Genomic DNA, 25,206 nt, shown 5'->3' with positions numbered 1-25,206 from the left:
GAGCCGAAGGCAGAGGCTTAACGACTGAGACATTGAGGCGCCCCTCGGCAGAGTTTCTCACCGGAGCCCCTGGAAGAGCAACTCCTGTGTATACTGATGGACAACGTTACTTTGTTTTGTTTGAGCTTTACCAAGACTTTCTGTGGTTCTAGAAAATCACACCGCATGAGCCCGTGAAACTCACGCTCCATCGCGGCTGTGGGCTGGGCATCTGCCTGTGTCCCCACACCCGGCCGCCTCGGCAGTCCTGTGCGGTGGTCCCACCTGAGCGCCTCCCATGGGGCGTGCACAGCGTCTCAGCTTCTCGTGCAGCGAGCAGGCTCCGGGCAGAACCGGCATTTTGAAATTACGACGTCATCTTACTTCCTGTGTATTTCACCGGAGCACCAGCGCGGGACATCATGAAACGCTCCTTACAGAAGTGCAGTGCCGGGTGCTGTCAGGGCCGAGAAACGCTTCTGAGGTAACCACTCTGCAACCCTTTATTTTCAGGACTCCCTTTGTCATTTCACAAATGACTGAGGACTCCATGGGCTTTTGTTTGGCTGGATCAGATCTACCAACATTTACATTATTAACATGAAAACAGACACTTAAAAATAACAAACTAATTACACGTTAAAAAACAATCAGTGAGCAGAGTGGCACGCGTCCCATGTGTGTATGGAAATTCCTCTAACGTCAGGCCTAGCCGAAGGCCGCCGGCTCTCCCACCGGCTTCTGCGCGGCCTGCTGCGCTGTCTCGCTGCGGCTCGCGAAGAAACTCCAGCCCCACACAGCCGTGCAGCCGAGGGGGTGGGAGCGTGGGGAGTCAATTAACAGTTTCTGGGCACAGTTGTGGGCACAGTTTCTGACATTACGCTCCAACTCGGAACGCGGTGGTTTCTCAAAGGAGACGTGCAGTGTGGAAACTGAAAACCGTGTCGTTATCTGTGACGTTTAGATCTGTCACTCCGTCCTGTACCGCGAATGGATCTTCCACGTGCGGTGATTCCGTGACGTCCCGCAGCATCATCTGAAAACACGAGCAGCCGAGGTACACAGACCTTCGCCACGCCGACCCGTGTCAGGAGACGCATGGAAAAGTCACATCTGTCGACATCGCTCTGAGCTTGTCAGAAAAGTCTCAGAGTGGGGAAGCTGTCAAGGTCAAGGTGATGGATATTTTTCAAAATTCTAATCTTTGCTTGAAAACTCAAATTTTATCACCGGCAACAAGGTATCAGCTGTTCTCGATGACAGAGTCTCACTTCTTTCTTGAGAAAACGTCTACCAAATGCACAACGCCGCACAACCAGTGTCTGCCCTCTCTACTTTGGAGAAAAACTGGTTTTCCACAAGAAACGTGGCTACTTCTGCACCTCGGCTGCCCGGCAAGGTCTTCCTGGTACTTGCTGCTCCTCCCACGTTACACCTGTGGCCGCTTCATCGAGGTCGCTCTTCGGCACCCGGGCGTCTCTTTCCTGCGTGAACACGGTGGTGCAGAGCGCCGTGATGACCAGCTCGGTGCGGCCCCGCTGCCCGGGCGTGTGCCACGGTGCGGCTGCGGCTTTGTCCACCGTGCCGTCTGCAACAGGACTGCAAATGTCAGCAGAACGGATGAGGCCCATGACACGTGGACATTATTATGAAACGGATTTTGCTCTCACGGCCCTCTGAGATGGAATTGGAGACCCAGAGGTCCAAGGAACACATTTCTTTGAAAAGTGCTGAAAAGGATATTTTTAGCCAGAGGCTCTCCACTGATCTGCTGGGGACGTGCAGGACAGCTCGCAGCAATGAAGTGACCCAGGCTGCGCTGCTCTTGGGCAAACTTCTCTGGAGATGGTCATTGTGGGAAAAAATTGGTCTTGAGTACCGAAGAAGAAATCAGTAACATGTCTTTAATAATTAGTGTGGTAGTCATAATGCTTTTGCCATTAAGTCTTATAACTAAGATTTTATTATTTTTTTTTTAAAGATTTTATTTATTTGAGAAACAGAGACCGAGCGAGCACACGAGCAGCGGGAGCGGCAGAGGGAGGACCAGGGACCCCACGGAGCGGAGCCCTCCACGTGGGGCTCCGTCCCAGAACCCTGGGATCACAACCTGAGGTGAAGGCAGATAAAGCTTTTAATTTTGAATCTTGAATGTGGGAGAGAAAAATATTTCACTTTAAATTCTAATTAGGCTACATTACGAGTTTTATTAGTACACAACACTCATTTACAAAAGCCCAAGATCCTTCGTGATCTCAAGAAACTGAGGCGGAATTCGTTGTGCAGAGACGGCACAGCGGGCTCTCTACAGCCTCAGCAGGCCCAGAGCTCCCGCTCCACGGGTGGAGGAAACGCCAGGACGCAACGCTGGGCGAGCGCCCTGGAGACAAGGGATCCGCTTGTTGATGGGTCCAATACAGTGCCCATCAGAGCAGAGTTCAAGTCTTCGGATCACGAGAAAAGGGAAAAACCACACCCGGACCAGATTCTGATTGGCAAGGGAGCCGACTAATTCGTGTATTTGTTTGTATTCATCAGGCATCTGTATATTTAACTAGTGTAGATGATTTTCTAGCCACGAAAACTCTTTAATCCACGGTTGTCGACCTTCTCCTCCAAGTGTCAAAGAGCGAGTGTTTTAATCCGTGCAGCCAGACTCTGAGTGCCTGCCTGACCCTGCCACAGGCCGAGAGCAGCCAGGGACAAGACACAAGTAAAGCATGCAGTTCATTCCGAAAGAACTGATTACACGAGCAGGCAGTGGGTAAGGGTCTGCTGACCCACTTTGAAGGGCAGAACATGCCTGATTATGGAGAAGAGCCTTACAACAGCCACTTTGAAAACATTCTCAAAACCAGAAAAAAATGTCTTTGTATTGTAGAATAGGAAAAGCCTAACCTCATACTAGTTCCTAAAAATTAGCCAAATGAAAGTTCTTGAACATCCCACAGACTGAGATACAGGAGAATGCTGAGCACGAAGTTCTTTCATTCTGTGGGCTGGGGGGGGGGGACTGCAAGGTGTGGTGCTCACAGCAAAGGCCCGCAGCCCCTGACGCCTCCCTGACTCCCACCAGGGCCCGACGCAGGACCTCCCACGGACTTCACCACACCCCCGGGAAGTAGGGATGTGAACACCCTCGGGGCGCAGCGAGGGGAGTGAGGCCAGCACCAGGCAGGAGGACTGCCCGGTCATCAGAGGCCCTGAGAAGAGAGCCACGTGGCCCCTAGGCCCGAGAACCCAGCTTGGAGAGTTCTCCCACCTCCCAGGCCTGGACCACTGACCCGTGCTCCCACCAGGCTCTTAGTTCCCTCAGTTTTCCGTGGGTAGCTAAGGGTTTATGGTTGTTGTTTACCCAGCAGACGCAGAGACGTACAGGTTTTGTCACTCACTCACTCAAAGGAACACCAGGCGACAGCTGGCATGGCCCTCCTCCTCTGCGCCTCGGTGTTTCTATGTGCTCCGGAGGCCGGACTCGGGAGCCCTTCACCTCTAAAATTCTGAGAACTGGGTCCCTCACCTGCAGTCACCATAAACGTGTGATCATCTTTACTGTTACACAGTTGAAAACACGGACCAAGAAAATACAAGCTTTCAGGCATCATTAAAAAAAAATAGGTACAAGATTTAAATAGTAGTTTGTGCTAATAGGCCTCTGAACCTTTTTCAAAAAGAAAATGAAGAACTGTCAGCTTCTTAATATATTTTTAGCCCATCAAGTAGTAGGTAAAGCCCATTATCTATTTCCGTTCCAGAAAATGTTCTAAACTGGATTATTCATGGCAAGTAAGCGGCTGTGTGAAAACACCATTCTGTCAAAAGCAAAAGGTGTATAAAGAATTCTTAATCTCCTGAGAGCGTTCGGAGGCCAGCCACGTCCAAATGAGCGACAGGAAGGTGCTGGCCACGTCCCAGAGGCTGAACGCGTGGAGACGGTAGACAGGCGAGGCCTGCGGATGCTGCCAGCAGGTCTGAACTCCCAAGTGCAACGCGCCTGCAGCCCCCAAACCCAGAAGCCAGCCACGGACAGGAGACGGGCAGAGACGTCTCTCGCCCAAACCCAACCCAAAAGGAATGGGGTTAAGTACAATTTGATTCACTTTAAAACAGAGCGAAATGTAAAGCATTGAGGGGGCTGGTTTTAGTCCATCTGAGGTTCTCATCCTGACTCGACCCTTGGTAAGGCCCCCGACAAGCAACGAAGGACAACCCTCCTCCGTACCCGGTGTGCTCCCTGAAGTCTGGGGGTCGGGGGTGGGAGCCGAGGGGGAGGCTTTTAAGACCATATCTAATCGAAGGGCTTGAGCCAGAGCCCGGCCTACAGCTGAAATGCAATTGGGGAGTGAGTGCCCGTGAGGATAGCGTGCCGGCAAAAGAGCAGGGGCAGGGGGGCTGTGAGCACCGTTCCTAGGACCACCTGATGCGTGGCCGTGTCCCCGCACACAGCAGCTGCCCACACCACCCACTGACAGGAGGAACAATGCCGGAGCTGGGGCAGGGGCCTTGGCTACCTTGGGCGGCGCTTCGTCGGACCCTCCGGAGTCCCAGGACACCGTGACCTGTCTTCTGGACTCCATCCTCATCCGCTCCTCCTGCTGGACCTTCTCCTCCTCCAGGATTGTGCTAGAGAGAGAACACACGGTTTATGGGGAACTGCCGGCCAGAGCATGCACACACCAGACCGCCCGCTTATCCGAGGAGCCCCCGCCCGCCAGCTAGAGGGTAACACAAGGGAGAGCAGATGGTGTCTAACCGCACGCATGATTCTAGAACAGCCCCGGTCCCCAGGCAAGCCCGCTCTTAGCACCGCTGTAGGGAAGAAAAGGACAGCGAGGAAGACGAGGAGAGCTCGGGGAAAATCAAAGACAGGCAGGGGCATGGGTAAGATGCCTGTACACCAAGTTGAGTTCGAGCAGAACAGAACCTGCCCTGAGAAGTCCCAGACAAGGCTTTGTCCAGCACGGCCAAGTGACAGGACGGGCTCCTCACATGCACACGGGCCCCCACGTCCTATGACATCAGCACACTGGGGGATAAATTTGCAGTCGGCCAATACTCCCCCTCCCCTGCTCACTACCGTCTCCATAGCTTCCAGCCCGGCCAGTGCTCTGTGTCCCTGGGCTAACGAACAATCAGGCAGCCGGGCCGTTGGCAGCGCACAGGCTACCTGCTGCACCCGCTCCCCTCCCCCGGCCCGCACTCCTCCGGGCTGCCGTGCCTCCTTAGCCTTGGCCGCCTGCCATCCCGCCAACCCCCCGGAAGGCAGCCGGAGTGGGCCCCCTGCCAGCTCCCCCCACCCCCGGCTGCGGGACCCCGGAGGGGGGTGCTTGGAGGGCACCAGGTCCCCGCACCCCAGGTCCTCACCGCAGCCACCGCTCTCTCCTGCGCCCGCAGCCCCCGCTCGGCCTCGGGGAATGACGCTCATTCAGGGCTTCCAGGCTGCGGGCGGAGCGCCGGCAATAACCACCCAGAATTACTCATGAAAGAGTGAGGTCAGCTGCAGCAGCCCCGCTCTAATCTGGGAATTTGCTCAACTGTTTGAGAAAGACATTCCTGGCTGGCTGGAGGCTGGAGCGGGCGGCTTCTCGCACGGGCGCACTCCCGCCATCACCCTGAAGTCAGGGGAGGACGGGCAGATCACTTGGTGACTGCTCTGAGTCAGCAAACCCTGACTACGGACCTAAGGGTAGTTCTTTCTTTTTTTTCTTTTAAAGGCAAGGCAGTGTTTTCCTCGGGGATGCCGTGAGTGCTTTGAGAGGAAGCTTTCAGCCCAAAGCTTCTACTTCCTCCTGAAAATATGATTCTGGTTTTCTTCGAGCGTCAGCTGGGTGAGCCCGGCTAAGAGAGGAACCCGGCACCTTGACAAGTTTGGGAGTCAGGGTCACGCTCCAGCCTGGCAAGGGGTGCGCCGAGCCAGCACGGCTGGGGACCGGGCCCCGGGGCCGGGGATGGGGACTCGAGTCACGGTGCAGCAGCGTCTGCTTGCCTTCTGCCCCCACTGGGCTGAGGGCTGCGACCCGACAGCCCACTCCCTCGCGCCCAGAGTTCCTGCGGACGCCGGAGCCCGGCCGTGTGCACCAACCATGACAGGTGATCAGGGAGTGAGGCCACACGCAGCAGGGTTCACCCACGGCGTGGCCAGCAAGAGCTGGCCCCAAGCCTACTGCACTGTCACCAGGCAAGGACTGCAGGCCACCTCTGAGACGGACACTGGGTGCAGGCGTCCTGGCCCGAGAGGGGAGCTGCCCCTGGGTAGTTTTTCTGCATGCTGCTCTCATTAAGGCCCCTAAATAACAGACCCAGAATCCGAATTTCCAAACCTCTTATCGTTTAAATGACTGAAAAATCCATGAAAATCAAGACAAGAAAAATCAAGGAATTTGTCTTTTTTTCTCATCTTCTTAAATTAACTGAAGAACAGGCAAGCTCTGAGAAGGCCCAGTGTGACCCGTTCTTTAACACGATGGTCTAAGTAGGTCCCACTGAGGCAGCTTATTTCACACGGGCTGCTCTGCGAAACCGGCCACCCGGATCTTCAGGTGACTGTTGCTCATGAAAACCTCCAGAAGGTCCCGTGAGGACCTATGCCACAGGAGACCCTCTCAGGCTTTGTCCGCCCTGGTTCTCCCACCCGCTCTCCCTTTCCCCTGCTCTCCGACCTACAGAATTTATTGCCTGACCCCTTCCGGGCAGCCCTTCTGTCACCGAGCCACACGCGCCACTCCGCTGCCCCGTGGGTCTGATGCTGCCCGCGTTCTGCCGCTGGCCGGCTGGACCAGCTTCCCGTCGGGTCACAGCGTGGAAACGTGACAGGCACCGCAACCTCTCCCCGAGCCTGCCCGCTGCGCCCCTAGCAGAACAGTGGTAATGGCGAGGGGAGTACTTTGATCTCAGTACTTGGTTCTCACACCAAAAATAACACGTCAGAATGCTTCTGAGAAGCCATCGTTTGCTGCTCAGAGCAGTCAGGGGGTATAAATAACTCATAAAAGATCTGTTTTGACAATGGGAGGACTATGCCATAGATGGAGGCAGAAGGCACGGAGGGACATTTCTGAACTTGCCTCTTTAGAGCGGCTGGAGAACCCAGAGCAATAAACTAGAATGTGCAGAGGGTCAAGGAGGTCAAATTTAAACATACTTTCCCAAACTGCAAATATTTTTAGTAGCAATACATTCCATGTGAACAAGCCGGCCGCCTCATGGGCGCTGGCAACGAGCCGCTGTGCTTTCTCCCGGGATGGCGGTTTCTAGGTCTCAAGCTTACAAGCAGATGAGCCGGTGCGAGCTGGGACTTCTCCGTTACAGACGCGAGAACAGGCGGCCACCCTGCCTCTCTTCACCCACCAGGACCACGTACTGAGACGTGTGAGTGCGGAAAGCAGGGCTCGATGTAGTGTTTTTTCCTTTCACCTCCCTCGTGTCAACAGAGTCACCCAAGTCACGGATGCGGCGTACCAGGACGCAGAGCGGCACAGGCTGCTGACTGCGCTCTGGGCCTGCCGCCCCTCCAGGGGAACCGCGCTCACACCCTCCAGCAGCCAGCATGGAGAGGGCTGAGGAAATTTCCGTTCTGGAGCGACCAAGTGTGATTTCACTCCTGAGGTATTTTCATGGAGAGCAAGAAAGGGGTCTAAGAGGTTCCTCGTTCCCAGCACTGAGCTAAGACACAAAAACAAATCTTCAACCCAGACCAGCTTTAGAGTGGAAAAGAGCAGTCGGTCCCGGGCGGCTGACATCGAGCCACCCAAGAAGCCGCACAGCTGGCCGCCCTGCCTACTGCAGCGTGTTCACTCGCTCAGAGATGGGAGTAACACGGTCCACTCTACCCACTGTTACGGTGGAAAAGAAAGTATGTGGAGGAAAACCAGTAAAGCTTTGGAGTAAATGTTACTTAGCGGCATACTTCTACCTGACCTTTACCACCAGGAAAGAGATTTTCTCCATCTCATTTCTGCAGTGTCTCCCCTGTGAGCGATGCACTACTGTTCTTTCCTCTGAAACCACAAACCATTTCTTCTTTTAAATATGAGAAATACTCTTTGCTCATGGAACATTTTCTTAAAAGACTGGACTGTAATCACCTAAACATCATAAAATCAGCCTCGGCTACTTAGGCGAACGTGGAAAACATCCAGAGAAAGAGCAGCGAGAAACTGGGCTGGAAAAAAGTCCAGAGGGAAAGAGCTCGTTTTGGCAAGTTCACGGGAATACCAGTTTTGAAACATGATCTCTCATAATTACCCAACATTGCCTCACCACGAAGGAATGGAACTGACCTTTTAACAAAAAGCCCCGCCTGATATCTTTGCAGAAAACAAGTCTGGAGCCCTGAGATTCAGTTGCAGAGAGCATATCCGTGAGAGGCTGACCCGTGGCTAAATGCAAAACCATGCGGTTCCAGTGAATGCCTCTGCTCTTTCTCCCTGACAAAGGGGCAGAGCCGACCGGACGTCTAGGTTCATGGAGCACCAAGACTGAATTTCCCTTCACGTACTCAAACTGCCGGAGATAAGGCACTTTTGTATGGTTGTGGCATTGCCCATCTCAAAAGATTACTTTTCAAAAATCTGAATCCTGCTAAAATCTTTCTTTAAAATTAGCGACTTCTTTCTATTTCTGGCAAGTCTGCATAGCAACTATTTGACGCACCCTCTTGCAGATAGCAACTGTGGACAAGGACATAAGAAGCAACCCTTCTGATGACCGCACAGGAGAGAAACCCACAGCAGCTGGACCCTGAGCAGGGCTGGCCTAAGTCCCATTTTTTGGGCGAGGGGCCCTGGATAAATCCCCATTTTTTAATGGCCATTCGCCAGACAGCAGTCTGCAGTTTTATAAAATCTCCCCAAATCTCTAGCGGAACCTGGAGCCATGCACACACAGGACAGGCTCCACGCAGCCCAGCTAAGGTGAAGAGAACTGAATTGAGACGTGGGCTGGTGCCCACAGCATGGGCAGAGAATCTGTGCTTTGAGATCAGCCACGTTAAGTGCCTGCTAAAACAAACAAACCATTCTTCAGAGGAATCTAACTGAATCCAGAGTTTCCACAATCCATCATTCACAAATGTCCAGGACATAATCTAAAATTACCCAATATACAAATAAACATGAAAACATGATCCATTCTGATGAGGAAAAGACAACGTAAAGGAGGCGATTCTGAAGATGGCTCAGAAGTTGGAACTGGCAGGCAGGGGCTTGAAAGAGCTATTATATTCAAGGACATAAAGCAAAATCTGTTCATAACTAATGGAAAGAAAGGTTAGCAAAGAAATAGGGACTTTAAGAAAGAACCAAAGGAAAATTCTATAATGAAAAGTACAGTGTCTGAAATAAAATCTCCACAGGATTGGATGACGGGTCGGATGGGGAGGACAAAACACTTAGGGAACCTGAAGACGAATCATTAGAATTATCCAATCTGAAGGACTTGGAGAAAAAGACCTGGGAAGGGGGGAGAAAAAGAACAGGGTCCCTGGGACCTGAAGGACACTATCAAAAGGCTTAACAGACAAGGAACTGGAATTGCGAAGTGAGAAAATGGAGCAGAACAACACCCGAGCAGGCGACGGTGAGAGTTATACAGTTACAGGTTTAGGAGCATCAGGGAACGCCAGGTATGATCAGTACAAAGAAAGCACACCCAGCACATCCCAGCTAACCGCTGACACCCACAGACTAAGACAGAACCGTGCAAGCAGCCAGTAAGGAACGACAAAGCACGGACGGAGGAACAAGGACTCGAAGAGCCAGTGACTTCTTACCGGAAACAACAGAGGTCAGCGGAAGAGCAGCTTTCAAGGTCCAAAAGGAGAAGATACAGGACCACTGTGAAGTCAGAACTCTGTTCCAGTTGATTTTCAGATAAGAACCCCCCAAAAATGAACGGAATTCATTACCGACAGATGAACAGAGAATGCTCAAGAAGTCCTCTGGGTGAACGGGAAACGGAACAGAAAAAGCCTCTTTAGGGGAGAATGAAGAGCGCCGTGTGGGATTCAAGATGGAAGATGTTTCTTTACTTTCCGCAAAGTACTACTTAAAACACACACAAAAATCTTACTTTGTGAGGTTACTAACATAGACGAATGTGACCTCTGGAGGATAAAGGACTGAGGTGGCGGTCAGGGGATCTTCCCGGCTGCGCAAGCCTGGCGCACGGAAGCACAGGGCAGTCGGTAACTCTAAGCAGATGGGGACAAGTTAACCAACCGTGTCCTGGTCTCCAGAGCAGTCGCTAAGTCGAGAATGCAAAAGCTATTGCTAAATGCAGATTGGGGCCCCAAGGGAGAAAGAGGTGTGGAAGGGAAGCGTCGGCATCCCAGGGCCAAACTCTCAGCCGGGCACGGATGGCCCGAGCACACCGTGCTTTTGGCTTCCCTCCTAGCTAGGCTGGGGTGCAGGCTTATTTGCAAGTGGCAGGAGGCCAGTGTTTCCCCATCTGTGTCCTACGTCCCTCCACCCAGCCACAGTTCCCTGTCCCTGAGGGACCTGAAGTCAAGGGGGAGCCAGGCGCAGCCACCGGCCCTCGCTGTCCAGAGGGAAACGGAGACCTTCGTGGCTGCTCCGCTCTCCCCTTACGTTTTCAGGGATAATAACCCTGGAGACAAATCTCCGTGAAGGGGAAGGAAGAAGAGCCGCGGAGAAAATCCGGCTGCTCAGAGAAAGAACTGAAGGGAAGGGAATGTGGTGGCTACTGGCTAAGTCTGAGGGTTTCCGCTTGGGCTCCAATCAAGAAGAGTAAATTCCCGGAGACAGACATGTCCACTTCATGTGGTCAGAGGCACCTCTTTACGGGCAGGACAGGTGACGGGAGAACAGTGTGAGGGCAAATACAGGAGGCTGGGCCGGCCGGGTGGGGGCAGGGGGCGCATCCTGAGGCCGACACGCAAGAAAGATCGCAGGTCTCGGAGGCAGGAGAAAGGGGCCCGGGGCTTCCCTGTCAGTGGCACAATCCAGGGCGAGTTACACGACTTTTCTGAGCCTCAGGCTCCTCAGTGAAAAGGGCAGTAATAACTCATTCTTAAAAACTGTTATGAAGTCAAACAAGGCAATACACATGAAAATGATGTGTGACATGAAAATGATGTGTGAAGCCATGTGAGGGCAAAGGACTAATTCTTCTGAAATGTATGTGTCAATCTCCCTGGAAATCCGTTCACACGAAACCAAACTGTGGGGGTGTAACAATACCGACGCCCATGGCAAAGCCGTGAACACCTATGTGCGGGCGGGAGCCAGGGACGGGTCAGAAGGATCCTCACGTCAACAGTTAAGACACAATTCTAGTGGAAGGAATGCAGATGCTGTATCGAATTCCTATTAAATTTTAATTTACTATTTACTTTTAATTACTGGTAAGGCTAAGGACCAAAAAACCCACAAGAACCCTTGAAGTTCCCATGCCATGAATGTTTTTTATAAGTTTTAATGTAAGGTCTCTAAAAATTAATATAAGTGATCTCTACAACCAACAAACATGACCCTGAGATCAAGAGCCGCACGCCCTTCTGACTGCGCCAGCCAGGCACCCCCAGGTGCCGCGAACATTTCAAGACGTCTGTAGGATTAACTGAGAAACCAATTCCTCTTCTAGATAGTATCTAGACCCAGCAGGCCAGCAAGGGGAAGGGAAATACTGGAATGATGACTAAGGAGGAATTCAGACACCACCTTTGAAAGGAATTTTGGAAGCAAATACAAAACCACCTAAAAAAAATACACAGAGGAGACGCACAAATAACTCATATCATCAATCAAACCCAGAGCCTTTAATTCCGAGTCCACATACTGGGATAAATAAAGAATCAGAAAGGATTCAAAAGACTTGTACAAGATGCTCTTCGCAGACTAAAAATTTAACATCTGAGTCTCCATAACGTGTCTATAAAATGTCTTTTTATCTTGGTATCTGGACAACGGGAGCTAACACTTTTGAATTTAAATAACCCCACTTTTCTTTAGCAGCGACTGATACTGTTTCTGTGCCCTAAGGCTGCCAGGTCCCTTCCGGATCTTCAGGAAAAGCTTCGTCGTTACCACTGCTAGAGCTGGAACCACGTGCGCTGACCCTGAGCCACGCACGTCACCTCACGTGGCCCCGAAAACCAGACGGGGGGAGGGCTGTGGACCCTGGGGGACCCTGTGGGACCCTGCTCCTACAGGGAGGCGAAGTCACCTGGTCCAGGTCACACAGATCTCTTTTCACATTTGTTTTAATACCGTAACCTTCCTGACACAACACCCATAACTCAACAGAAGGCTGAATAAATCTCCACCTCAAGGGCTGTCTGCACTTTCCCAGGTTACGTGCCGCACCCCCCCCCCCCCGCCCCCCAGGTGCTGGCAGCCTCATGGCCCACCCGAGACCAGTCTGTGTCCTGAGGGGCTCTGAAACTTCGCGGGAGAGTGGATGCCGAGACGTCATGTGAAAACATGTCACCAATCTGGGGCTGCAGCCGCCCCCAGCTCCGTCCTAACCCAGCAGATCTCCCAAAGGCCAGCTTTACTTGATAAAGAGCAAACACAACAATATTAACCCAGCCGACAAACAAACAACCTCCTGCCCCCAGGGCCCACGCAGCAGGCCCCACGCACACGTGCTGGCCTCCGTCACCGCGGCAGAGCCTCACGGCGCACCCACGACAGCTTCCTACCGTGCCGGGCGCTCAGAGGGCCTGCAGTGGCCGCGTACGGCACACTCAGGAGGTCACAACACGACACGAGGGCAATGGCTGCACGTCTGGCATGGGTGAGGGTCTCTGCCTGTGCCGGACATGGTGCCATTTTCCTCCAGGGACTTTCTCCGCTTGATACTCAAAACAAATGTAAGAAAACCAGCTTCAGAAAATCCTTAGGATACTGGTATTTTTCCTTCCTTCTTTTCTCTTTTTAGCTAAGCAATAACAATGTGCTCACTGTCGCAATCACAAGACGGAGCTCGTAAGGACATCTAGCTGTGTCCTGGGTCCCGGCCCAGGGTGCGCCAGCTGACAGCTTGTCCTGGACTTGGGGGCTCGCCATGAGGTGCAGCTCTGGGACCTCTGGCGAGTGGCCTGAGCTCAGAGTTTCAGTCTCCTCACATGTCCGCGGTGTGCGAGGGCTAAGACGAAGCGATATGGGGAAGCGTGTGGCACAAGGCCTGGAATGGAAAGCACGCAGTGAGCGCTGGTTTTCCACGTTACAGTAAGGGTGCCTACGGAGGGCAGAGACCAGCTATCGCAAGGTCTTCCCGAAAAGCAAGAGAAGCAGAGTGGCAGAGACCAGCTCAAATCACGGAGCACCTTCCAAAGTCAGGGAGAGAGAGGGAGAGCGAGCGAGAGAGCACAGGCAGACAGAATGGCAGGCAGAGGCAGAGGGAGAAAAAGGCTCCCTGCCGAGCAAGGAGCCCGATGTGGGACTCGATCCCAGGATGCCGGGATCATGACCTGAGCCGAAGGCAGCCACTTAATCAACTGAGCCACCCAGGCGTCCCTAGGTCGGTGTTCTTTAGAACAGAAACGTTCAGGTGAACTGTGACATTCTTCACCACTCATATTCTGTTCCCTAACCTTCATACATGAATACAGAGAGCGCAGAAACAAGGAGTAATTTCCAAAGGTTTAGAAGCCACCATGGTTGGAACACTGCAGCTCTCATTCACTGCTGGGAGCGGAGCTGGGGTACCGGCTCTGGAAACCCAGCAGGCCCGACGGACGCTCCCCCTGGGCATGCCTGCCAGCTCCTGGAGACACAGCCAAGCTCCGTTCCTGTAGCTACGTGCACCAAAAAGATACAGCAGGGGCTCTGACAGCTCCCAGCGGAAAGAATCTAAATTCCCACCAGGTGGACGACTCAACTACGGGATATTCACAAGCAGAGCCCCACAGAGCCAGAAGAAAGAGGTACAATTATCTGATACCGCGGTTGACCTCAAAGCAAATGCTGAACAACATAAGCCACGAACAAAAGAGTGATGCCGTTTACAGACAGCTCAAAAGCAGTCACCCTCGAAGGGCGAACAGTCACAGGAAGGGGCACCTGGTGGGCTTCTGGAGCGACGGCAGGGCTGTTTTTGTGTCCTGCACACAGCTTACGCGCATGGGCCCCATTTGTGGCAATCCCATGAGCGGTTCCCTTCTCGGCACACTTCCATGTTCAATCTTTGTAGGCCAATACAAAGGTTAAAAGTATGGTATAAACTTTAAATTGATAGTGCGATTAGCTCATTTCCCTCATTTGCCTAAAAAGGGTTTAAGAAAGCACATGTCAACTTGACCTGCTAGACTGAGGTGACAGGGACACCCTTCCTTGGCTCCTGGGAAGCAGACGCTGCAAAAGGGGAAATACTGAAGCTGTTCACTGTCGCCTCCGTGGCACAGCATCTACCAAAGAATTAACTCAATTAATCAGGGATTGAATGATTTTTTTCATTCAAAAACCACCTGGGGCACTCTTGCAACCTGTCAGTCCTTCAGGGCAAGCACGCCACAGCACACAGCGGGAGTCATTTTCCAGGGTGTTCCTACGGGGAGGCCGCCGACAATCCCCGGCCACCCGCCTGCTCACCTCCTCGTGCTGCTCTGTGGATTTCCATCTATGAATAAGAGAGCGGGACGCGAAGGGCACAGAGGCTGGGGGTCGCGGAGACCACCCATGGAAGTCTGACCCAAGGGCTGTCTGACTTGCTGCACAAGGCTCAACCCGAGAACCACTTCCTGCAACTTCCTGCAACAGTGAGAGACAAACACGGCCCACAGACGCGTGGGATCCCATGGTGATCTGAGTCCTTTCAAATTATTTTAAGACAGACATGGAGAATGGGATTCAGGAGACACTTTCTCACTGACCTGGGGTAAAGACTATCTGAAATTCATTTGTTAAGCAATCTTTGATATGGTAAAGATTTTGTAAAACTTAATAAAAGCATCTAATTACTATGACATGCTGTTACACATAAATGTCCAAGCAAGCTATTACACAGTTACATTTTATTGGCCTCTTTGGTAGCCATATTACATGTTTAAACTGCAAAGTCAGACTCCATTTCTGGAGGAAACAGAAACATGGAACAAATTCACGCTCCGTGGCCTGCGCTAACCGTGCAGAAGAGATGTAATCGTGTTGTGTGTGCGAAATCGTTTTATTTGGTTCTAAAAATTCACCTTGGATAGTTTCTGGAACTATTTCACCCAAAGAAACAGTCCTTCAGTGAACACTGACGTGAGAGCGCACCTACTAAGCCGTGACTCGAGCGGCCGTGGGACCCCACTGAGTGCAGGCCCCTGGCCTGCGGGTGCGCGCGGCACCGAGGCGAGTATGACGATCCCTGCCCTCAAGGAGCCTCAGTCTAGTAGGGCTGAGACATACTAGACTGTGAGCTCCTCGAGGGCAGGAAAGGTGCTGTAGTCCTCTTGCCCCAGAGATCGGGCCCCAGCTCAGCTCTCGTGCTGCTCACACTGTGGAACGGGCTGAACGCGGGTGCGGCCATCTGGGGCAGCGCAGGGGGAGCACAAAAAGAAGAGCCGAGTGCTCGGGAGACGCCGAGGGCAGAGGCTCATCGGCTGTGGAACCGCGAAGGAGCCAGTGCTGAGAGCCGCCGAGAAAGAGGGGCTGGATTTCACCAGGAGGAGAAGGCGGCGGTCCAGGCCCCGGCGGTTAATGCAGCCACACCATGAGAAAGGGGCGGGAACACGCCATCTGCCGGATGGGAGCACTCTGGTCTACTCTGGAAGCTTCCAGCCAACATGGGAGCCACTCGTCCCCAGCGATGGGTGAGAAGATCATAAGGGGCTGTGCCGGATGGATGGACGGTCCAGGCAGGGGAGCAGGGGAGGGCATGCCAGGCATTACGGCTCGCTCCGAGATGGAGGTGGACGCAAAGGCCCCTGTGGAGCCTGTGGAAGGGGAGGGCCAGGGCCCGCCAGAGGCAAGGCAACAGACTGGCTTTACCACGACCCTGATGCTCAGCAGCACCGTGACCGCGGCTCCGGGCTTTGTGAGAACAGGCGGGACGGAAGCTGGAGACGGACAGAGGGGAGAGGGTAGCACGGCCCAGGAAGCAAACTGGGAGGAGAGGAGGCGGCCCAGGACGGACACGTGGGCCATACTCAGACCGCGGAGGAACGGCAGGTCGGGGGAGAAAGGAGGTGTCTGGGAGGCAGGCAGATGCACCGGTGTCCGAGAGGGGAGGCTTCTCAAGGGCAGAACCAGCCACATTCTGAGGAAAGATTAAGGAGGAACAAAGAAATGTACGAGCTAAATGAACTAAAGCACGTTCAAAATCCAGCTCGAGTCAGCGAGAGCGCGTACCACTCGCTGTGCGGGGACGGGGGACCTGGAGACCCTTAGCTTGCCCAAAGCAGTTGAGAAACACCTGAAGGACAGTCACGTGGCAGGCAGAGCGGAGCTGTCTCCAGGGCCCGAGAGGATGGGAGCGGACGGGCAGGCGTGTGGCCTGGGGCCCGGGGAACAGGCCCTGCGCACGACCGGGTGAGGGACGCGGGCCCGTCTCCGGGCTGCAAATGCTGGTGGCGGGACTGTGTTGGTTCACTGTGGAGTCCACAGAACCTAACTCAGAATCACGCGGTGTTTAGCCGATAACCCCTGACGGGGTGAAGCCTTTATACCTCCCCCTCCAGCCCTGTTCCTCCGCGGAACGTGGTCCCTGCCGGGCGCCCGGCCAGCAAGCGGTGCTGCCTGAGGAGCCGGGCCCGGGCCGTCTAGACAGGCCGCAAGCACTAGGGGGCCAGAGGAGCCACTGGGGTCTTTTGGACCCTGATATTCGGTAATTTTCTGTGAGAAAAGACGAAAATACACCAAATTTTTAAAATCTCACAAAGAATCAGGGAATCATGAAGATGACACAGCGCACGTTACGCCATGGTGCTGGTTAAGGGATAAACTCCCCATGGTACGTATCACACCCGAATATCTTATCGATTACAGTTTTAAGTCCGTCTAGACTTCAACTCAACAACCGTTTGCTGAGCATGTGTTAGATGTCTGCGCCGGGGCCGCAGAACCGAGTAAGACACAGTGATGCTCACGGAGAGCTTAGGGCCTGCCGGGGGACCCAGACGTGCAAATGAGAAATTCTCCAGGCCGGGCGCACGGTCAGCTCTGTGCAGACACGCTGAGGAACTCAGTGTGCTAACAGGTCCCTGCGGGCTCCCTGTAGGGGACCGGGAGCTAGCGGGTCTGGCCGTGGCTAGCACGAAGTAGGAGCCACGAAATGGCAGCTGAACAGGTCATGTGGATGTCTGGATGACGACAGACAGAAGCACCGAAAAGGTGCCGAAGAGTGGCTCTCTGGGGGCAGGGCTGACTAGGGCCGCCCCTGGAGGAGGTAACCTCTGAGCTGGATTCTGAAGACCACAGAGGTGGTCAGCAGGTGGCACCGCCGGTGGGAGGCGTCCCCGGGAGCGAAAACAGCACGTGGGCGACGCTGGGCCGTGCTGGGAGAAGCGGAAGCAGTTAGGAGCGCTGGCGATGGAGGAGGAGAGGGAGACGGAATCGGGTGGGCCACGAGGGAGAGGTTCTCACGCATCTGGTAGGCCATGCCGAGTCAGAAGTCAGGGCATGACATCTGATCCTGACGGGAAGTCGGTTAAGATTTGACGATACAATCTCCCGAGCATTCTAGCAAGGCACACATCAACGCAAACCGATCAGTAAGTAATTACGTAGCCTTAGCCGTCCTGACAGAATGACCTCAGACACTCTGACTGCGTGGGAGAAGCCGCACGAGCCTGCCCCAGCCCCGGCCCTTGCTCCCCCCACTCCTACCTGAGCTGAGCTTTGAGCTCAGTGAACCGGGGCCGCCTGCTGGGGTCATAGGCCCAGCATTTCGTCATAAGGCTGTAGAGGGTAGGAGGGCAATTTGGAGGCATCGGTAGCCTCTCCCCATTCTCAATCCGACCGATCACATCATTGTTCTTCACTCCTTGAAAGGGCTTCACACCATGCATCAGTATCTCCCACATACACACACCTGCGAAGTGGGAATGAAAACAGAACCGTGAACTTGGCGGCAAGAGAAGCCTGCCTGTGCTTCAGGAAAACCGCACACTGGCGCCAGAGGACCAGCCGTGCCACTTGGGGCAAGTCGGGTCAATAAAGCAGTGGTCAGTGAGTTCTGTTATAAATAAGAATAGCACTATTAGCTTAATATGATCCAAATGAGGAAAACTACGTTATTTTCCAAAAAACGCCCACGTTGTTCTAAGAGGTTTGCTTCTCTAAAAATTATGTAGTAGAAGATAGCTCACCAGGTCCAGTGATCCTTCATGGCCTAACGACCAGTTCAAAACAGGCTGGGTGACTTTGACCTGCCCCCCCCCCCCCCCCCGCACCCCGCCGCGGTCCAGCCTGCTGATGCTTGCGGCAGCTGGCCTGAGACCTAACAAAAGAACATACTAAAATTTAAGCCTTTACCTTTAGAATACTCAGACTCCTTTAGCGAGGCAGCCCAGGCCTGGCTAGGGCGCACGCTGGCACGGTCATCTGGCTCATGCACGAGTTGGTCAGGGGGTCCCTGTCCCCACAGGCAAACTCTGGATTCCCTCGGCTGCAGTGGCCCTAGCCGCGGGCCCCTCCCTCACAGTCTACCCTTGCAGACCGCAGGTTCTCTTCCCGTCCTCTGAACAACATCTGAAAGCCCACTTTTACAGTAAATGAGCGAACAGAGCCTCAGGCGGAGAAGGACGACCCCCGCTCTGGCTGGTGGGGACCGTGGGTGGCTCGCATGTCTCGCGGGCTGTTCTGGTGGCCCTGGCACCCCAGCACATGCCACACACGCGCCTTTGCTTAGTGTCCCTTTCCTTCTCTTCCGCGTGAGCGCTTCTCTTTCTATGCACGTGCCCCCTGATGGCCTAGGTGAGTCCCTGTTCGGCCTGTCCTCCCTGCACACCATGTCAAAGGGCAAGCCCCTGCTCTGCCCCCCGTCCTCCCTGCACAGGGCTTCACCGGGGAGCCCTGGCTCCATCCCGTCCTCCCTGCTCTCCAGGTCACGGGCTGGAGGAGGCCCCTTGCTTCAGTGTCTTTGGCACCTACAGCAGGGCTGTGCCTCAAAGGAAACAAGGCACATTATCCCGCTCACGTGAACGACATTCTGTTGTCTTCTAAATTCTAGTCACTCCAGCCTGAAGAGTGTATGATGAAACTAATGCCTTAGTTCCGCACTTCTCACCGGAAATTGTGACGTCCTTACTAACAACAGCGCCGGGCAGCGTAAGACTTTAGTATGTTTCTGGCATCCCCTCTTCGAAATTTACACGTTATCCTTACACTTCGTTTCTTTAAATCCTGTGTTTTATCAAACCTAAGATGCCACCGATGATAAAACACAACATTGTTTTTCTATAACCAAAAACGGAGGAGAGTACCGCCAGCTAAGTCATGGCACCGTCCTCTGCGACCTCTTGGAATTATTTTATTCTTACCAATGCACACTTCCGAACTCATTCAGACAAGGAAGCGACACAGGGATGAACGAAACAAAGTCCACACGAGTGTGGGCAAGGAAGCCACGTAAGACACGTCCCCAACTCACACGGACTACAAAATGCCACTGGTTGATGACACCAGTTCCAGAGAAGTGAGTGTGAGAAATGGGCATCTCAGAATCTTTGAAAGCTGAAGTCCCCTCGCCAGGATGAGCAAGCGGCTCTCTGGGTCACACAGCCGAGGAGTGAGGTCCTGGGAGGTGGCGCCACAGCAGGCGGGCCCTGGAGCCCTTTCTAAGTCCTGTCCCACTATCTGCTGCTCTGGCGAAAAGCCCCTTCTCTCTCCTGTGACCACTTAGGGCACTAGAGGAGACCGACAGCAAGTACACAGAAGAAAAAAGAAGAACATGTACTTGATGTGTATGAAGCTATTTTTAATTATGGGGGAAAGGTACATAACCTTGTCCGGGCATCTCCTCTGAAGTTCAAAATCCAGCAAGAAAGCACACACAGGACTGGCACAAGATGCACGTGAGTGTCAGGGCAGAGAGTGGAAGGGCAGGGAACACAGAGGACGGGAGGTTACGTCTGGAGCACACACCAGCTACACGAGGCTTCACGAAGAGGGGACATTTCAGGTGACCCCGAACGTTAGAATTTCAGCCGGGAGAGGGTGTTAGGACAACGTGTTCCAGGTGGAAGGAGTTAGACCAGAAGAGGAGGGGGGCGCAGCATCCGTGTGGAAAGGGGAGAGTGACTTAAAACCTGACGAAGCAGCTGAAGCAAGTGGTGCAGAATGAGTGACGGCCACCCTGTCCCACGGTCAGAAGGTTCCACAACCCCCAGAGCAGGACAGCGGCCGGCTCGGAGCAGGCACTAGAGCAGAAGCCACAGGAGACAGAGGATCAAACGTTGGAGCGTTGAGACGAGTTGGGAAGGAGGCTGGGCTCCAGCACACGAGCAAAGCGCCACGCGGATGTTCTGGAGCACAGGGGCTGGCACAGAACCTGAGGACAGGTCGACCATTTAAAGTCACTCACAGAGAAGGAGCAGACAGGATGGCAGAGAGACAGAGGAGAGAAGGAAGGAGAGAGCTACGACTGCTTCCAGGAGGGACGCAGAGAGGGCCCGGGGAGACAGAGGCTGTGGGGCGGGGGGCGGTATTCAGACAGAAGCCGGTGCCCCGCGTGTGCCCAGCGGCTGCCGAATGAACCAAGAGGACGTCCGTGGAGCAGCGCTCAGGCAAGGGAAGGCAGAGGAGCCTAAATACTGCGGGAAGAGCTAAGCCCATGTCTGCTTTGTAGTCTATGAAATGTTCATTTAAAAACTCAAAACTCCAAAATACTCACCGAACATCCACACATCACTAGCTGAGGTAAAACGTCGAAAATTGATGGACTCTGGAGCCATCCACTTAATTGGCAATTTTCCTTTGGAAGCTAGAAGATTAATTTTAGAAAGTGAATTTTCCTTGTTATCTACTCAAGGATCTAACAGTTACAGCGTGCTGAGATTTTCAGTATCAAAATAAAAAGCTTTAAATAGCTGACCCCTTGGGCTTTGCTAATTTGGAAGAACTATCCTTTGGTTCCTCAGTGTGGTGAGGTCAGCTGGAGTGATCTGGTCAGCCTGTGGCTGGGAAACAGCACTGCAGGCCTCCGCTGTGCGGACAGGTGGGGGACGCGGGAGGCAGAGGGAGCCCTGCTAGCTGGTGCTCCCAGCCCGCAGCTCGGTTGTGCGGCAGATCTGGACCCCCTGGCCGGATGCTGTTCTGGGGAAAGGTGTACACGCGCATACACACGTCCCACAGATTAGCTTCAAACCCTGCGAACAACTCATCCTGCTGGTTCTCCTTCCTTCAGAAAACGAGCCTCAGACATGTTTCGTGACTTGCCCGAGGCCACCCGCCACCAGGTGCCCGAGCTGGGGTTTAAGCCAGAGCGGCTGGCACTGTCCTGCCCCGCCCCCAGTCTCCATCCTCCCGCAGAGACAGGCCCAGTCCTCCCCTGGCCCGCACACGCACGTGACCCCGAAAGCACTGGGCAGGACTTCGGGAGCTGCGCATCTCCGCGCGAACGGAATATGGAATGAGGACAATGGTGCCTGCACGGGTGTGTGAAGGGCAGGGCAGGTGACGGATGGAATGAAAAAGTACACTTCTTAGGTGAGCCTACATCGTCCGTCCCTGGAGGCCTCACAATCTTTCCTTCTGTGCCACAAAGGAAACAACTCAACACCTTTCGGAACATTCCTGTTCAGCTGCCGGGTGACAAGAGGAACGGCCCAGAGTACCTGCCCTCATGGAATTCTAGCTCTAAAAGGTATGGTACAGGGCGTGACCCGGACTCTGAGTGAACGCCAGATGCCCCGGGAGCAGAGAAGGCCCACGGCTGAGCGGTGTGTCCGGGAAGGCAGCAGGGCGCAGGGGAGCGGGAGTCCACGTCCGAGGGAGCCTTGGTTCCCGGAGGTGCCTGTGCTCTGCCAGCCTCGTCCGGACTCCTCCTGTGAGCCACACGTGCCTCTGAGTCCCTTTAAGCAGGAGATAACTTCATTCGAGTCACTTCTTTTTTCCCACTTAACTTCAAGCACCTTCACGACAAGTGGAGTCAAATCTTCGGCTTGATTCTTTCTAAACTACTTAATCCTGCGTCCTGAACCCCCAGGATCCCCAGCCTCTAGGGGGTGTCCTCCTGCAGCCCAACGGGGTCTGGACTTAGGCACCTGTCTGAGATGACGAGGAATACATTAACTTGTCAACGGTTCACTTTAAACTCCGCTACGTGACACAAAGTCTCCATCACCACACTGCTTGGAGGTCAGCTCCTTACTGAGAGTCCAGGACCTGCACCGCTCAGGGCTTGAGCTGGCCAGCAAATGTATTTTAAAACAGCAGAGAGCAAAAAAAAAATAAATAAATAAAACAGCAGAGAGTTGCTTGATCATCCTTACGTTAAATGACTAATTGAAATGAATGAACAACCCAAGAATTCTCTTCTCACATGGTAGCAAATCTCGGTTAAGACTGCTTCAGGCTGTAGTGTACAGAAGGCACATGGAAAGGGAACAGTCATCAGCCCTGCAGTAAGATGAAGGAAACTAGTTTTGTATGTAAAAATCTCATTTTGCCACAATACAAGAATTTTTAAAAGTGAGAAAGAAACGGGCCTTTTAAAGTGGTAGTAAGAATTAGAATATATACTAAGAGCATAATACGGTCCTCTCAATTGATGCAGAAAAAGCATTTGACAAAATCCAGCATCTGTTCCTGATGAAAACGCTTCAAAGTATAGGGATGGAGGGAACATTCCTGAACTTCATGAAATCTATCTATGAAAGACCCACAGCAAATATCATCCTCAATGGGAAAAAGCTTGCAGCCTTCCCGCTGAGATCAGGCACACGACAAGGATGCCCACTCTCACCACTCTTGTTCAACACAGTATTAGAAGTCCTAGCAACGGCAATCAGCCAACAAAGAGAAATCAAAGGTACCCAAATTGGCAAGGAAGAAGTCAAACTCTCTCTCATCGCAGGTGACATGATTCTTTATATGGAAAACCCCAAAGACTCTGGATTTATAATCCAAACCACAGCTGAAGTATTAGGAATAGGAACATTTGTTAATAAAAATATTTGTTCAATAATAATTTAAAGAACCAAGTCAAACGGATTCCAAAATTGGCACATTTGAAGAGAAGTCACGTGCTCGCTTCGGCAGCACATATACTAAAAAAGAAAAAAAAGTGAAGAGGAATCACATGAGCCGGATTTCCGTTCTGAAACCAGCCGATGGAAGTCTCTGGGTGAGCAGACGAGAGTCCTCAGCCCAACTGCTCCCACCGGGTCAAGGCACCTATCCCACTTGTGGAGGTGTCTGCATTTGCCAGCTGGAGACGTCTGGGCTGACTCCAGGTTTTGGCCACCGGAAATACAGTTGCAGTGAACACTGAAATGTGGGTTTTGTGTGCACGGCAGTTCTCGCTTGAGGAGTGTGCCCGCTGGAATGTACGGCAGCCGCACAGCTGACTCGGCAGGGATCTGTGAAGCTCTTCCCGGGAGGCTCTGTCATTTTACAGTCTCACAAGCAATCTGGGAGTGATTCAGTTTCTCTGCATCTTTGCCAGCATTTGGTGTTATCACTATTTTTAATTTTACCCGTTCTGACAAGTGGGCAATGATACCTCGTCACGGTCTGAGCCCCCGTCCGGGCTTCTCTGCCCTCCACATACCCTCTTCAGTGAAGCCTCTCTTCCCACCGTTTGTCCATGTCACATTCTTGTTTTCCCTGATGAATTCTGAGAGCTCATTCTACCCTGTGGACACCAGTCCTTTGTGGAGTCACTTGTGGTTGCGGGCGGGCCCTGTGCCTGGCAGAGATGCTCCAGGTCTGCACCTTCCCTTTCCACCCCGAACAGGTCTTTTGCAGAACTGAGAGTTTCAATTTCGATGATATCCCATCTGCCAAGTGTCTCCTTTTATGGATCATGTTTTTGGTATCAGGTCTAAGGACCCTTTGTCTAGTGCTAGACCCCCAAAATTTACTTGTATGTTCTTCCTAAAAGTTTTACAGCTTTATGTTTTATAATTAAGCCTAAGATCCCCTGACCCACGGGGTGAGTAAGCTGAGGTCTATTCTTTGTCTCTGGATGCCTGACTGCTCTGGCCCCATGGGCTGTCTTTCTTCTACTGAACTTATTTTACGCCTCTGTCGAAAATCAGCTGAGTTTATTAAAGACACACCTTTTTAAGAAATAAAAATCCTTGAAGATTCTGAACTTACCGCCTCTTTATTGCTCTGACTCCTTACCTTTGTAGTAAGTACTGTCTTCCATGTATCGGGACAATCCAAAGTCTCCTAGTTTTACACAATCATTTGAGGACACCAGAACGTTCCTAGCAGCAATGTCCCTGATAAGGAAGAATTTGGGACAATAAATTTTAATACAAGGAGAAACAAACCCACAAACTCACCTATATTATATAAAGACACACTGACAGGTTCTTTGAAAGACGGCTTATAGACAATGCAAACAGATTGATTATGCACTGAAAAACGGACACTTTTATGATTTTACTTCAAGTATATTCCTTTTGGCAGATATTTACTCATTAACATGATGATTCGTGTTTTGATCGACAGCAAAATACATTCTCAAGTAACAAATATTTGAGAATAATGCACAATAAAGGCATTATGACTTTTCCTACAATCGTTCAGCACCTGCATCAACAGAGAAGCTGCATGACTGTGCGCGTAACCCTGCCGCGACAAAGAGATCTCATCACCGGAAGTAAAAGCCGTCATCCAAACCCTCGTCTGTGATCTGGCTGACGGAATTTATTTCCACGCTGGGTAACAAAGTAGTGGGCAAACCGGAAGGGCTTTCCCTTGCGTTCCAACCAGGGCCCGGATGAGAAACAGAAATGCCACAGCACCCCCAAGACGTCACGCATGACCCTCTGGGGTCCAGGAGTCCCGGGCCAGTGTCTGTTTTAGGTCCACGTGCTCACGGCTCTGGGGCCGTGTACGGGCTCTCAGTAGCATCTGCGGAGGAGAGAACTGGCCCGAAGGCAACGTTCACACCTGATGGGAGGAAAACCTTCTAAACATGCGTACGAACGGGCCTTGGGTCTTCCCTGGACCAGGACAGGTGCCGCCTGACTTCCCAATACTCTCTAGGCACCACAGAGTCCAGGGGTAGAAAGGCTCACAGGGCACAGTGAGCGTCTCCTCCTTCCGGTTTCCCCACTACAGCCCTCCCCCGCCCAGAGGGCAGCTTGCCAGCTTTATGACTGGA

General features: G+C 52.8%; 1 protein-coding gene across 26 annotated transcripts in view; it reads right to left on the bottom strand.

The window, feature by feature from the left end:
* Positions 1-25,206, bottom strand: part of PTK2 (protein tyrosine kinase 2) — a 245,726-nt gene that overhangs the window by 31,456 nt on the left and 189,064 nt on the right. For all 26 annotated transcript variants that reach the window (XM_046001796.1, XM_046001805.1, XM_046001597.1 and 23 more), the window contains 4 exons: positions 24,216-24,316; positions 20,758-20,847; positions 17,751-17,955; positions 4,491-4,602 (listed from right to left, as the gene is read on the bottom strand). In XM_046001796.1, coding sequence (XP_045857752.1) covers positions 4,491-4,602; positions 17,751-17,955; positions 20,758-20,847; positions 24,216-24,316 — 508 coding nt within the window. The remainder of the gene's footprint in view (positions 1-4,490; positions 4,603-17,750; positions 17,956-20,757; positions 20,848-24,215; positions 24,317-25,206) is intronic.

This window comes from Meles meles, chromosome 1 (assembly GCF_922984935.1).
Source record: "Meles meles chromosome 1, mMelMel3.1 paternal haplotype, whole genome shotgun sequence".
Taxonomy (NCBI): Eukaryota; Metazoa; Chordata; class Mammalia; order Carnivora; family Mustelidae; genus Meles; species Meles meles.
This window is presented reverse-complemented; position numbering and strand designations above follow the sequence as displayed.